Source organism: Sus scrofa, chromosome 7 (genome assembly GCF_000003025.6).
Source record: "Sus scrofa isolate TJ Tabasco breed Duroc chromosome 7, Sscrofa11.1, whole genome shotgun sequence".
NCBI lineage: Eukaryota > Metazoa > Chordata > Mammalia > Artiodactyla > Suidae > Sus > Sus scrofa.
The window spans coordinates 38,135,256-38,150,384 of record NC_010449.5 but is presented as its reverse complement, the minus strand read 5'-3'; the positions used below and the strand labels follow the sequence as shown (position 1 = coordinate 38,150,384).

At 53.5% G+C, this 15,129-nt stretch overlaps 1 protein-coding gene across 1 annotated transcript in view; it reads right to left on the bottom strand.

Moving 5' to 3' along the window:
- Window positions 1-14,710, bottom strand: part of PTK7 (protein tyrosine kinase 7 (inactive)) — a 69,988-nt gene extending 55,278 nt beyond the window's left edge. Inside the window, exon 1 of the mRNA XM_005666019.3 lies at window positions 14,430-14,710. Coding sequence (XP_005666076.1) covers window positions 14,430-14,508 — 79 coding nt within the window. The 5' untranslated portion in view covers window positions 14,509-14,710. The remainder of the gene's footprint in view (window positions 1-14,429) is intronic.

The following is a 15,129-nucleotide window of genomic DNA, read 5'->3' as shown; positions in this document are numbered from 1 at the left end:
GAAGAAAATTCATGTTGAGTTGCAGAGTTTTACAAAAATGCGTTTTGCTATCATCTGAAATGCTCTTCCTTAGCCATAGGTCAAAGGCTTTCAGGAAGAGAGCGGTGGAATTTTCTTAACTTCAATGCCCTTCTTCCTGATTGTTCAGGATACATCATCTGTACGACTTTATTCTTTTTCAAAACAGTCCCCAAGGAAGTAAAGAAGGGCAGTCATTCCGTTGAGGGGCTGGATCTCTAGACCCTGGAACTTCTGAGTTCTGGCCCTCCTGGCGAGCCGCTCATCAGCCCCTTCCCTAGCTGGGCACACCTACCAAGGTTAAAATTCTGGGCAACCACACAGAAAGAATTCCCCTATAAGTATTCTCCGATAAAGTGGAGTGCCTAAATTACATATCTACAAAGCAATCTGTTAAAAAAAAAAGAAAAGAGAAAAGGCTTGGGTCTGAACATCTACTAACACATAACAAAAGGGACAGATCTTATTTTCATGTACCATCCAAACCCTAACCCGACAGCCAATCCATGCCACCCTCAGATGAAGCAGAACTCCAGCAAAAGAACTCCCCAGCCTTGGGGCTGCTTGTGTCCTGAGGCGGGACCGGTGCCACCCAGCCAATGCCTGGGTAGCACAAAGCAGAGTGATTAGTACCAGCTGTCTCCACAGAGCTTGGATCAACCCCATGAAACTGTGCTGCCAGGAGGGAAGACAATGCCACCACCTCCTGTCTGTCTCCCGCCTGCCCCACTCGGGCTCCATCCTCTGAGGACCTGGCATTTACTGTACCCCCTCTTTGCTACTTCTCTGTGTCCTCACTTTGTTTATTACTCTCTTCTGGTTCTGTCTCAGTTTGCTACCAGACCATTCATTCATTCTTGGAGGGAGTCTCGAGTCTCCCCCAGGAATAGCTCAGCCTTTTAAAAGGGACTCCGGATGCAGGATCGATGCCCAGCTCGTCACAGTGGGTTAAAACAATTCGGCGTCGCTGTAGCTGCACTGTAGTTGCAAGTGCGGCTCAGATCTGAACTCCTTATGCCACTGGGCAGCCCAGAAAAGATAAACGAGGAGCTCCCACTGTGGCACAATGGGATCTGTGGTGCCTTGGGAGCACCGGGATGCAGGTTTGATCCCTGGCCTAGCACAGCGGGTTAAGGTTCTGGCACTGCCACAGCTGAGGCTTAGGTCGAGGCTGCGGCTCAGATCTGATACCTGGCCCAGGAGCTCCATATGCTGCAGGGCAGCCAAAAAAGAAAGATAAACAAAAACCAACCAAACAAAAAATAAATAAAATAAAATAAAAGGAAGACTCTACCATCAGAGAGGCATTTTATTTCCCTGATAGACGGTTTGTCCCCTTAGGGACACTATCTCCTCGTCTAGATATTTCTTGCTTTCCAAGGACTTAGAAGTCTCCCAACCCAACGTTATCTGGCATGAGGCTTTCTGCCTTAAACACCATTTGTTATTTATACGCCAGACTAAAAGTTTGTAGGAAGAGACAGGTAACAAAAACAGGACTCAAGAAATCATCCCCATCACAGTCTATCTTGTATCAAGTATCCACTACAGGAAACTAAGTCCTTCGTATACACCGAATTTCAAAGATGTCACTGATTAGGGATTTCCTGTCATGGCTCAGCAGAAACAAATCTGACTAGCATCCTTGAGGACGCAGGTTCGAGCCCTGGCCTCTCTCATCGGATTAAGGATCTGGCGTTGCTGTGAGCTGTGGTTTAGATCGCAGACACAGCTCGGTTCTGGCATTGCTGTGGCTGTGGCGTAGGCTGGCAGCTGTAGCTCCTGTTCGACCCCTAGCCTGGGAACCTCCACATGTGGCGGGTGCAGCCCTAAAAAAAAAAAAAAGTCACTGATTTTAAGAGGCACCATTATTTATGTGCCACCAAAAGGAGACGGTACCAGTTCAACCCAGACACAACACTACCTAATAATGTTACAACCCAATTTGAAAGATGTTAAGCTGTAGGAGGGAGAAAAGAGCATGTTACAGTTCATGAAATACGGTACCATCTCAACTAATTCTCACAAGGACTCTACTGCGACTGGCATTGTTAGCCCCATCTTACAAAAGAAGAAAATTGAGGCTCAGAGAAGTGAAGTGAACTGTCTCAGGGAGCAAGTTGTGAAGCCAGAATTCAGCTCCTAAACAGATTTCGGAATTGCCCTGGGTGGTGGGAGGTGGGGGCGGGGTGAGGGTGAGGCAGCCAGGCTTTGGACAGACCACCCTTGGCTCAGCTGCCCCATCAAAGGCAAGCACTTGCTTGGCTGATTCCTAAAATCAGGGTCATTTTGCAATTGCACCTTCACAGATCCTACTTCCAGAAACAACAAAGGGAAACAGGTTTTTCTGAGCTCCTTCCTCACAGAACTGGCTGGAAGTGGCGGGGGGTGGGGTGGGGGGGAGCCCTCCGCCAACTTGTTATACATACATAAAGCACATTTAATGAGCCTTTCAAGCTCTGGGAGTAGGAGAAGGAAGGGTTCATTGGAAATCTGATACTTTGGCAGCCAAGTGAGAGGAGCAAGGCCCTTAGCATCAGCCCTGGGGGATAAACACCGTCCCAACCCCCTTTGTCTGCCAGAAGGAGATACTTCCTGGAGTGGTGGGGTGGGGGGAGGCCGCAATCCCTTTTTATGACAAAGCCCACCTAAGGACAAACCTCCACTGGAGACCTGGCTGGGGCCTTTGTACAACCCACCTAACCATAAACCCTCTGTCCTCTCCCAAACCTGCTGGGGTCCGTCTTCCCACAAATACCTGTGACTGTCATAAACGCCCTTAAACAGCCCCTGTTTACTGCCCAGCCTGCCTGCTGCTAAATGAGGGCATTTGTTTCAAATTTGCAAATACCGAAAGCACTGGAAACCTAAGTCCACTCCTAAAATGACACGTTCTGCATTCCTCTGGGCCTGAAGCACCGCGCTTCAAAAGCTGCAAGAGGCCCCGGCTGTTTACTCATTGGTGGGGCTATTGGGAGAGGCATTTCCCTGCTCCCTGAGGAGGCCGCTTTGATCCCAGCTGGGTGGGAAGGGGACAAGGAGGGAGGTGCCACCCAAGCCCAGGCCCAGCTGGGCCTGGGCGCTCCGGGTCCTCTTTCTGGGTCACCGGCGGCAGATTCAGGGGGCCTGGGAGCGTGAGTCTCCTGCACCTCGAGGCTCAAGTAGAGAAACCACAGCCGGAGACACAGCAGGCCAGCTCAGCAGGACCTCTCGGACCATCGAAATAAAGGTAAAGAGAGTCAGGCAGGGCGAGGAAGCTGAGAAGAGCCAACAGCACCCTCAGCCTCAGAAATAAAGGGGCCAATTCCGTACCCATTCCTCTGGCCTGCTGCACGCCAAGCTGCACGCCAAGCAACTCAGGACACTACCAGCGGGGCTGGTACGGGTGTTTACTAAATAAAAGCCTTTTGTTATAAGGAGTTTTCAGCCAGGGGGTGGTGGTGCCGGTAGAGAGTAGACAGATCCTCCTCCAGGCCCCCAGGGCTGTTCCCAGGGCACAACCTTCTCCCCCTTCCCCTCCAAGCTCCTCCCTCAGGAGGCCCCGACCCCTCGGGTCAAGGAGGAGCCCAGATCACAGGCTGCAAGGCTGCTGGGCGAGTCAGGCATTTTTTTTTTTAAAGTGGTCAGTTTAACAATTGGTTTAATCTACAAAATTAACCAAAAACGCACTGCTCTTTGTGGCTGGAGCTCTAACCAACAGCAGGTCTTTTTCCTCCCCCCCCACCCCCAGACGGCAAGATGAACCGTTTTCTTTGTGATTCATTTTGTTCTTCAGGTTGCTGGAAATGAACTTGGGGTCGCAAATGCCGTCCTAGCCCATCACTAGCCCATCACCGCTCTATGGAACTGCCTGCCTAAAGGCGCCTATTCTTTTTTCTCCCACCCAGGAAAAACAGCTCCGCTTCGTGTGGTTTTTAATAGATGAGCTACCACAGAATCAGAACCCTGAAGTGTTGCCGTGCACCCTTCCACGAGAGGACACAAGTTCCCATGCTGTGGCCTGAGAACTTCAGAAGCAGGACACACACTCAAGAGGGGCCAACAGCTCAGCCAAAGGGAAAAATGCCAGGCACCAAAGAACCACGTCTCCCAGGGTGGCAGGAGTCATCGTCCAACCTCTTCCAAAACCTCTTAAGAATGAATGAAAAAAGACTCACCTCCAAAGTCAGAAATGCAGAGGAAACCTACCACCGTGCCCCTACTATGTGCCAGGGCGTGTCCCACCAAGCGTGGGCACACTCAGAGCAGAGATGACTCCGAAACCACCTACGTGGTCTCCACCACAGCACAAGCCAGTGTGCAACTCTCAGCAGGCACACGAGTCTGGAATGCGGCAGCACACCTGCAAGCCGGAGCCTGTAACTGCCCGTGACCTTCAAGAAGCCTAAGGCAGAAGAGACTCAGGACTCATGGGTTCAAGGGAAAAGCTCCCGTCTTGGGGATGCAGGCTCAATGTTCTAGATTACATTACACTCTGACCATAAATAACTCTACAAATTTTAAGACATACACAAATCTCTGAATGGGCCATTGAAAGCTTTAACCTGGCCGTTTTGTGAAAAGGGGAGTGAGGAGCTCCTGTTGTGGCTCAGCGGAAATGAATCTGACTAGCATCCATGAGGACACAGGTTCGATTCCTGGCCTTGATCAGTGAGTTAAGGATCCAGCATTGCTGTGAGCTGTGGTGTAGGCCAGCAGCTACAGCTCTGATTCATCCCCTAGCCTGGGAACCCCCATATGCCATGGGTACAGCCCTAAAAAAAAAGACCAAAAAACAAAAACAAAAAGGGGAGTGAGAAGGAGTTCCCTGGTGGCCTAGTGGTTAGGACTCAATGCTTTGATGCTTTCACTGCTGCAGGCTGGGTTCAATCCCTGGTTTGGGAACTGAGATACTACAGCAGCAGCTAAAAAAGGGGGGGAATGGCAATCCTGAATGCTGTGGCCCAAAAGATCTCTCCAGGTTGAAGTTATTGACACACTGCCTCTGACTCCAGAGGGACTGACTGCTCCTAAACCCACCCAGAGAGTTATCTCAGCTGCAAGATCGACTCCCCAGGTTCCAAGGTATGTGTGGCACATCTCATAGCCTCTAGTGATGATGTGCATACAAGGACACATGAGAGCACGGAAAACAGCTCTACTACCTACCAGCTGTGGGGGCCTGAGCTGATCGTATTTTGTGCCTATTTCTTTACCTGTCAAATGCCTCCCACTCCTCCTCCTCCAGAAGAAGAATACGCAACCAGCCTCATCCTACCTCTGAGTCTTGTTGATAGGACAGAATGTCAGTGTGAGTGACAGCTGTCATTATCCTAGACAAGGCGCTCCCAAAGTGCATCCAAGCCCTCTTGTCAACTCCAAGCCTCCCTCCAGGTGCAGAAGATGAAAAGGGGTTCCAGGCACTGAGGACAGAAGTTCCTGTCGTGGCTCAGTGGAAACAAATCTGACCAGTATCCATGAGGATGCAGGTTCAATCCCCGTCCTCACTCGGTGGGTTAAGGATCTGGCGTTGCCATGAACTGTCGTGCAGGTTGCAGACCTGGCTAGGATCTGGCATTACTGTGGCTGTGGTGTAGGCTGGCAGCTGCAGCTCTGATTTGACCCCCAGCCTGGGAACTTTCATATGCCACGAGTACAGCCCTGAAAAGACAAAAAATAAATAAATAAGTAAAAAATAGCGACGATGCACCAGGTAAGGATGGCTGCCTTCCCAGACTCATAAAAAACTCTCGTTCCACTTTTTTGCACAAGAACTCCCTTCCCAAACCCTCCAAACCTTTCATCCCCCTTGGCAGCCCGGGAATTACACCCAAATTCCAGCTGATGAGGCCTAAATGCATCTATGCCCACACGCTAGAGACTCCAGGATAAAAGGCAGCCTTCAGACCAAAGTGCTCTCCCCAATACGGAGGCCCAGGAGACTGGAGCTACAAGGTGTGGCAGAAGCACAGCTGGGGGGGTGGAGGGGGGAGGTGGCAAGACCGGCCTCTAAGGCCACCAGGGCAGAGTCCTCCCAGGTCTTCCGGAGCTGAGGTCCGAGAGGTAGGTGGGATTTGCCTGCCCAAGGTCACACAAGCAATCTGGGGCAAATGCTGGGGCAGGGGCCACGTCACCCAAGTCCCAGCCCGGTGATGCCCCCATTGTCTCCTCAGGCTGACAGGGAGGAACACCCCTCGGGTACCCACAGCTACAGCCCAGCAAGACCTAGGACTCATCTCTGTGACACCATTTCCACTGCAGGAATTTCTCTAAATCAGGAATGCCCACACACTCTGCCTAGAGCTGTGGGAGGTCCCTGGTGTCCCCAGGGAAAGAGACACAGGAGAGAGGTAAGCGTGAAACTCCTTAATGAAATGAGAAATAAACTCTGAGTGGCATTTCTTCCCTGAAGACAGCCAGCCTCCTATGTCAATTATCACATCAGGCTAGAAGCCTGAATCTGCAAGGCAGCAAAATCCTCTGGCCGGGAAAGGAGCACAGAAGCAGGCCGAGACCTCAGCAGCCACAGACGTATACTGTGGAGTGGGTACAGCACTGGGGGCCCCAGACACCTCCTCTTGTGTTATGAGGAGGGCCCCACCCCACCACCACAGGAGGCAGGGGAATAGCAGTGACAAGAGCTCATCTGAAACATATTATTAGAACAGAGGTCACCAAAATCATCTTGGCCCACCAGCTGGGAAGCGAAGAGTGACTAGTTGCAAGGCTCTCTTGCCAATGGGACGGACACGTATGACTGCACAGGTTGTGCACTGTTCAAATGCCCAGCCAAGAAAGGTGATGCTGAAATACTGCCTGTGCCCCACTAGCCAAAGCCCTGTGTTCTGGTAAGGGCTGCATTCACTTGGAGGAAGGGCACCTATTTCTAATGTGTACAAAGGCACCTTATGAGCTAGGTGCTAGGACACCCCAGCAGTCCCAAGAGCAGACAAGCATTCTCCTCATAGCCCCCAACACCACCACCAACCCAAGAAGGAGACAAAAGAGAGCCAGTGTGTCTCCTGGAGGAGAGGGAGTGCAAACTAGTGCCCACTCTGGCCAGAGGCAGACCACACAGCACCTTGGGAATCAGCCCATGGTGCTCACAGACATTCCCACAAGTTATACAGAGGGAGCAACGGGGGCAACCCCACAGCCATCCTGTGATGACAGAAGCCCTCCCTCAGGAATTATAAAAATCTGCCTCTGCTGCAAAAAGCACAGTTCACTACTCACTCCATGGAAGAGCCTCAGCAGGAGATGGTGGTGGCCCCACATCAGCACTGACCAACCTGGGGAGACTCTGCTCCTGGGACAGAGGGAGAAAGAGTTCCCACTGGCAAATGCCCACGTTTCTGAGCTGCTGTTGGTATACTGAGACCCTGATGGAAAATCTGCTTTAGACTGAGGAAGCTATATCTTTTTCTTATTTTGCTTTTAGGTCTACACCTGCGGCATATGGAGGTTCCCAGGCTAGGGGTCTAAATGGAGCTACAGCTACTGGCCTACACCACAGCAACAGCCACGCCAGATCTGAGCCACGTCTGTGAGTTACACTACAGCTCATGGCAATGCTGGATCCTTAACCCACTGAGCGAGGCCAGGGATTGAACCTGAGTCCTCATGGATACTAGTTGGATTTGTTTCTGCTGCACCACAACAGGAACTCCCAAGAAAACTTATTTCCAAAGTGGCCAGTCAAGAGCGACGTGGTTGAGCCCAGAGACAGGACTGGAAAGAAAACCTGACACCATAAAGGGAGACAAAAGGTCAGAAGTGTCTCTGGCAAGAGACATCCGGGCTGGCCAGAGGGGCGGCTTTGCCGGGTCAACCACCTCCACAGCTGGGAGTGCGGACACCCGGAGGCAGGCAAGGCAGGGGTCAGCATCATTTGCATTTTGCAGATAAAGAAACTGAGGCTCAGAAAGGTTAATTAATCAGCTCAGGGTCATGTGGCCAGGCAGCAATGGGCCATAGATGTCACTGCTCTGCCTTTATCATGAGTGATATTAGAAAAGAACCACCGGGAATTCTCGCTGTGGTGCAGCGGGTTAATGATCCAGCATTGCTGCAACTAAGGATCAAATTCGATCCCTGGCCCAGGAACTTCCATGCGCTGAGGGTGCAGCTGAAAGAGGGAAAAAAAAAGATGAAGAACCACCCAAGTTTTCAGACTCCTGGCCCAGTGCCTTTCCATCACTCTGCTGGGTCACCACAGGCTACAGCTACCAGCAAAGTCAATCCTCTCTCTCTTCAGCTCTCGCTCCTGATCCCTTTTTGCTCCTGTGTCATGGACTCACCTTCCTACACATTCTGGAATGTTCTTCCATGTATTGAGCACTTTACTAAAAAGCAGTGTTGTTCACATACTGCAGCTGATTCTCATCATCTTGTCTCTTTCCTGCCTCCTGCCCCACCGAGACAGCTTCACCCCTAGAAAACACCCAAAAATTTTGAATCAAGCCCCTCCTAAGCCCCTCGGTATTAACTCCAATCTCTTTCTCTCACCACAACTTCATTTTTTTTTTTTGGCCGAGGCCCCCAGCATGTGAAATTTCCCAGGCTAGGGATCAAACTGAGCCACGTCTGTGATCCAAGCCACCGCAGTGACAACACCAGATCCTTAACCTGCTGGCCACAGGAAAGTCCCACACCTCTGCTCTCTCTCGACCAACAGATTTCTCTTGGTGGCTACACAATGGTTCTGAAACTTGACTGCAGGTAAGAATCTCCTAGGAAGCTCTTTTAAAATGCAGTTTCCTGGAGTTCCTGCTGCGGTGCAACAGGATCGGCAGCATTTTGGGAGCCCTGGGACACAGGTTCAATCCCCGGCCCGGCACAGTAGGATCTGGCTTAGGTCACCACTATGACTCAGATCTGATCCCTGGCCCTGGAATTCCAGATGCCATGGCGCAACCAACAAATAAAAGTAAAATAAAATAAAATAAATGCAGTTCCCTTTTGAGATCTGAACTACGAGACTGGGTTGGCTATTCAAAATATTCAAAAAATACAGTGTAATCTAACAAAGGAGAAAATAAACTACCGTTCTAGCTCCTCCCTCAACAATTCTGATGGGCAGGCCTGCAGCAAGGCTCAGGCAACTCAAACTGTAACCAGTACCTCTGGTTACCTACCCTCCCAAGATGTTCCCTGAAGACCTCTGGACACATTTTTGAGAAACACCAATCCACACCCTTTTTATTTTATTTTTTAAATGGCTGCACCTGGGGCATATGGAAAGTTCCCCAGGCCAGGGTCTGAATCCAAGCCGCAGCTGTGGCAACGCCAGATCTTTAGCCCACTGTGCTGGGCTGGAAATCAGGCCAGGGATGGAACCCTCACCTCCACAGCAACCTGAGCCACTGCAACCGGATTCATTACTCACTGCACCACAGCGGGAACGCCAATCTACATCTTTTTAATGGGTGACTCACAATCCCTATCTCCCGGACTCAGGACCCGGTTATCAGAAGTTACCTCCACACCTAAACCAGCAAGCCCACGTCCCGCTCATCTGGGTCCAAGCTTCTGGCAGGGAACTTGGGATCTGCAGGATGCCCGGCAGACTGTGTGCCAATCACCTGTGCATGCACTCAGCATCCAAGCACACAGGGACCCAGGGCTCCGTGATGCCAAACCAAGCTGCAAAAGGAGAAAGGCACTGGCGCAGGTCAGCCTCTCCAACAAAGCTTTCTCCCTGCCCAACTGCTACCGTGCAGCATTGCTGGGAGGGAAACGGCCTGAACTTGGGAGGAGAAAAGAGGATGGAAAAAGTGACCTACTACCGAGGGCTTTCTCAAACCCCTGATTAGCTCTCGCCGCTCCTCCGCCAGCTCCACCAAAGCACCAGGGGGCTTAGTGGGGCTGAATGTACTGGGCAGTGAACTCAAAGAACCCCACAACGGGACTCTACCCCAGCCACCAAGGCAGAAGGTCCACACCCTTGGGAAAAAGGACCAGACAGATGGGAGAGGCAGAGGAGGACTCCAGGACAGAGGCAGGCTGGCGGCTGGAGGGCAAGGCAGGAGACATTGCCAGCAACCGTGGCCCCACCACAGGGCTCAGCTGGGGGCAACGGCAGCAGAGAGGCAGGTCCTGAGGTTGGGGGGGCGGGGGGCAGAGGGAGGCTAAGGGACGCAGGCCAAGGATACCCACCCCTGTTTAATGACCCTTTCTTCCATCAGGAACACACCAAAGACTGAATCCCTGGCCCCAAACTGCTCTTGGCTCAAATATTAGAGTCTGAACTGGCCCACCTCCATCCCAGACGAGTCCCACAGAAGCTGCCCTGGCTTAAACACACACAACTCACACCAACTCGCCTCCCTCCAAAATATGAAATCCTCCAAAACTTTAACAACTGTCGCAGCCCAGCAGAGACACTGCCCCCCTTTATGAACCAAACCTATTCCTGAAAAGTCGTCCAGGGACCAAGCGTCTGCCTAACAAACCCAGTTTCTCCACAGGCTCTCAGAAAATGAGACACACGCTCCTCTAGGAAAGCTGAGGCTCCAAGAGGAATGGAACTTCACAGTTACTGTAGCAAACTCTCTGGAGTCATGCGCTTAATGGAAGAGTTTCCTGACAAAATCTAATGCAAATTCACCTCCAAGTGAGGTCATTCTTAAGTGTCTACATCACACGGGAGAATTCACATGAACCACAAGTTACCAAGGTACGTCTTTAAATTCTGTGCACAATCTAGGGGCCCTGATTCATACTGTTTCAACAGGAACAGCTTCTATATAAGGAGGGATATTTAGAGCAAGACTTCTGGAACCTTCCTGGGGTCACCTGGGGAGCTTGTTAAGAACACAGATGAGGGAGTTCCTGTCATGGCGCAGTGGTTAACAAATCCGACTGGGAACCATAAGGTTGCGGGTTCGATCCCTGGCCTTGCTCAGTGGGTTCACGATCCGGCGTTGCTGTGAGCTGTGGTGTAGGTTGCAGACGTGGCTCGGATCCCGCGTTGCTGTGGCTCTGGGGTAGGCCAGCGGCTACAGCTCTGATTAGACCCCTCGCCTGGGAACCTCCATATGCCACGGGAGTGGCCCAAGAAATAACAAAAAGACAAAAAAAAAAAAAAAAAAAAAAAAAATGCGGATGAGGCCTCTGAAGCCTGAAGCCCTGCCACAGCAAAACGCAGAAAACTGCCACAAAGAACAGACAGCCCAGAAACAGGGAAGGAAGATCTGGTCCCTTGATTCGGTCACAGTAGAGGGGGCACAAGGAGAAGGAACAAGCCACCCCAACCCAGAGAAGCTGCGAAGGGCACCACGGACCCCTGCTGCCTAGCAGGCAAAGGGGCTGCCTACCTCTGCCATTGGTCACCTGCCTGGCACCCCAATGCTTCCTTCACCTTTTAATAAACTTCGATCAGGATCCACTGTAAATAAGATACTGTGATGCATCCTACGGTAAGTTAAATCCCTTCAGTAAATTAAAACCTGAGTGGGGCCAAAATATGGACGATGTCTGAAGTGTCCAGAGGTTCTCCAGGCATCCACTTTCTGGTAAGAGAGATGGGACAGCTTCAAGGAGGAAGTGGAGGTCGGGCTGGGCAAGAGATGGGGGAGGCGGCACAGATCAGGGGACCCGCCAAAGAGCAAAGAAGGTCTGAGAAAGCTGGTAAGTTTGGGGGGAGGTATGTTTTAGAGGACGGGAAAGAGACAAGCTGGGCTGGATTGGAGGGTTCCAGTAAGTGGAAAACGTTTTTTGTTGGGGGTGACTGCAAAGCTGGGAAGGTATGCTGGCAGCACACCACAGGAGAGGGGAGAACAAGAAAGGGGCCCTTTATATACTTCATTACATTTAATCCCCAGCACAACTCCAGGAAGTAAGTCTCCTGACAGAGGAGGCAAACTGCGAGGTCAAGCAATCTGCCAGGGCCACAGGGCCTGTCAAAGACTCAGCGGCTGTTTTGCCAAACACTCTGTCCCCGCGACCCGGGCTCCCTCCACCACTCAACCCTGCTCCGAATGCTGGGAGTGTGACCAGAGCCTTTGGCGAGTGCTGTGCACAGATTTACCCCTGCCCTCCCGCCACACCTCCCGCCACCTGAGAAAGGCCATCACTGATAAAAGGCCTGAATTGCAGGCTGCAGAAACTATCTCCGGACATGACAACTCAATTTTCCCAGAGAAACAAGAGCCTGAGGGAAAGAACCCAGGGAAGGGTGGTGACCACAACTGACCATTCCAGAGGTGGGGCAAAGAATCCCAGGTTTCCAACGTCAAGCCCTCTCCTCCTCCTCCACCGTGTATTTATTACCGTGTGTTTATTCACAATGGGGATCTCAAAGTTTCAGAAAGTTCCTCAGCCATTTACAGCATAATTATCCAAACGTCAAAATGGCCCAATGCACAGACCCAGCCAGCCTGGGTCCCTTACTCCAGCCTTATTAACAGCAGCGTCTCGCTACAACTCCAGCTAATTACGCAGTTAAACAAGGAGACGGAAAAATCTACTGGAATCTACTTAAAAAGCATTGCCCCCCATAAGTCACGCCATCCAGTGCTGGGTTGAGCCTCCGGATTTCACTGGAGGACAGACAGCAGGCGCCTGGGCCTGGGCTGAAATTGTTTACAGCACAGGGGCAGGTTCCACACCAAGGCCCATTTGGTGGAACTGATTTAAGGCTCTCATTAAAATGTTCCTTTGTTGAGCACATCTCCCCACCCCCTGAGCAGGAGACTCCAGACCTCCAGTCCCGAGCCCTCAGCCTGCCCTAACCACCCCACCAGGGCCCCCCCACCCCGACACCCGTCACCAGATTAACATCCATTTAACATCAGAGTCATCCTCTCACAGAAGGAATTTAGAAATTTAGCATTTGTTGAACAAGACACCCCCCCCCAAGCTCCGTCTCCACCAGAATCTCCCCTGGACTCCAGAACTCTAAACATCAGCAGTGAAGGCAGCCACATCGGGCGACCCACACACCAGCCCCTAAACAGCTTGCCAACCTAGGAAGCCTGGGAGCTGCCAGCCCATATGGCTGTCCCCACCCCCCACCCCCCTATTCCTGGCGGCGAAAAAAAACTTGTACACTTCCTCTGGGAGCAGATGTGAGTTCTGCCATGAGCATTAACTACTCTGCACATCAGAAGGAACAGAGGGCGGCTCTAGAAATACCTCCTCCTGGGAATCCAGGGAACCTGTTCTTAACCTCTCTGTCCTGGGTTAGAACTACCTTTTCTTTTGCAACTGCAACTCCGGGTGGGGGAGATGTTGATTTCAGCAGGAGCAAGCGGCACCCCCCCCCCAACAGCTGGCAGGCCAAGGAGATGTCAGAAAGGGAAATTCTCACCCCCTGAACTCCTGCCTTGTCCACTCTTCAGAGAAGGAAAATGATAAGCAAGGACCCAGGTCTCCTGGGTGGAGTGTCCCCAGACAAGATCCTCACCAAAGATTTGGGGTTTTGCAAGGGGGGCCATACTTCCCATCCAGGCTGTTGGGGGTGCGGCGGGTAGCTTGGTGCTTCTTTCTAAAGCACTTCAACACCTCAGCGGTGACTCTCAGGTGAGACCAAGCCAGGAAATAAAGGGGGGGGGGTCAGTCTGCCCCGGAGATAGGGGCCACACCCTCCTCAAAACGCGGAGGCTCTCCAAGAAGGCAGATTGAACTCTTTTGGCCTTTCTGCCCGCAGAAGATTTTCTTTCCTTGCTGGGGACCGAGGATGGAAATCCAGGAAGGCGCAGCGCCGATCCCGTCCGCACCTTTGCAGGCCGGCCATGCCCGATTTTGGCAGCGGCCTTCACACATTAGTCACCGCGACAGCCTGGGACTCTCAGCTCCCCAGATCCGACCCTGGCAGGGAGTGGGTTCAGGGCTCGGGCCCCAGGAGCTGGAGGAGATAGGGTGGCCCCTAACTCTTCCCTTCTCCCGCCCTCACCAGCAGAACCGTCGGGGTCCCAGCCTGGCCCAAGAACTTGGAGGAGGGAAGCAGGGAGCATCGGGCGGGCGTAGGTAACAAAGCTCCGCGCCCCGCGCGCCGAAGGTCGGTCCGGCATCCGGCCCCAGGCCGGCCTCCCTCACCTAGGCTGAGCCTGCCGCGGGGATTCCGTCTCCCCCACCGCCAGCTACCGCGCTGCACCCCCTAAGAGGGGGGTAGTCGCTCTCTCCCGCAAGGAAACTCCTACCGGGGCCGGGGAACCGGCAACTCCCCGCAGTTACCGAGCAAAACTCTCGGCTCAGGCCGGGAAAACTCCGGGGAGGCTGGAAACGCGTCCTCGTGGGCGCGAGGCAAGAGGGGCCCCGGCCGAGCGTGCGAGGGCTTCGCCGCCTCCCGGCCGCCGGGATCTCGCCCCACCAGCAAGCCCCTGCCCCACGCCCTGCTGTCTCCCCCGCTCCAGCCGCCCAAGCCCACCTCCCGGTTGCCCCCTCTGGCGCGCGGGGCTCCCGCGCTCCCTCAGCTCGCCGGGACTCACCGCCCAGCAGCGGCAGCAGCAGAACGCTGAGCAGAGGCAGCCGGCGGGGGCTGCTCAGGGCTCCGCGCGCGGCTCCCATCGCGGCGGGCCCGGGGGAGGGAGAGGGCGGGCGCACGGCGGGCTAGCGGTCGGCGCTCCCCGGCGGGCCCAGGAGGCCGAGCGCACAGGAGCTCGGGCGCCGCTGCAGCTGCCGCAGCCGGAGCCCGAACCCGAGGCGTCCCGAGCCGGAGCCGCGCGCGCCCGGTACCTCCGAGTCCTCGCGCGCCGCCGCCGCCGCCGCCGCCGCAGCTGCCGCCAAGCCCCGCCCCGCGACGCCCCCTCCCCGCCGCGGCGGGGAGGAGCTCGCAGTTGGGGGAGGGGTCTGGAGAGGGATGGGGAACCCGGGGAAGGAGGCCCGGGGGTGTGGAGGACCTGAGCCAGGTAGGGGGGTGGAGGCAGTGCCTAACACCTAGTCTGCAGGGACTCAAGGGACCTAAAGTGACTTTTGTGATTCCGTCCCTCCTAGGGAAGATCGTCGATTCTGGGCTTCCCTGACCAACAGTTCCCCCAAATTCTCCGGCTAGGAGGGGAAGGGTGGGCTTGGGCTCACAAATCAGGAGGGAGACCTAGAACAGAAGGGTTCCCCCAGCAAGGTAACTTGGAGATACTGGTGGGGCCCCAGGAGAAGTGTAGCCTGGAGAAATGAGGGGTCTGGTTTGGC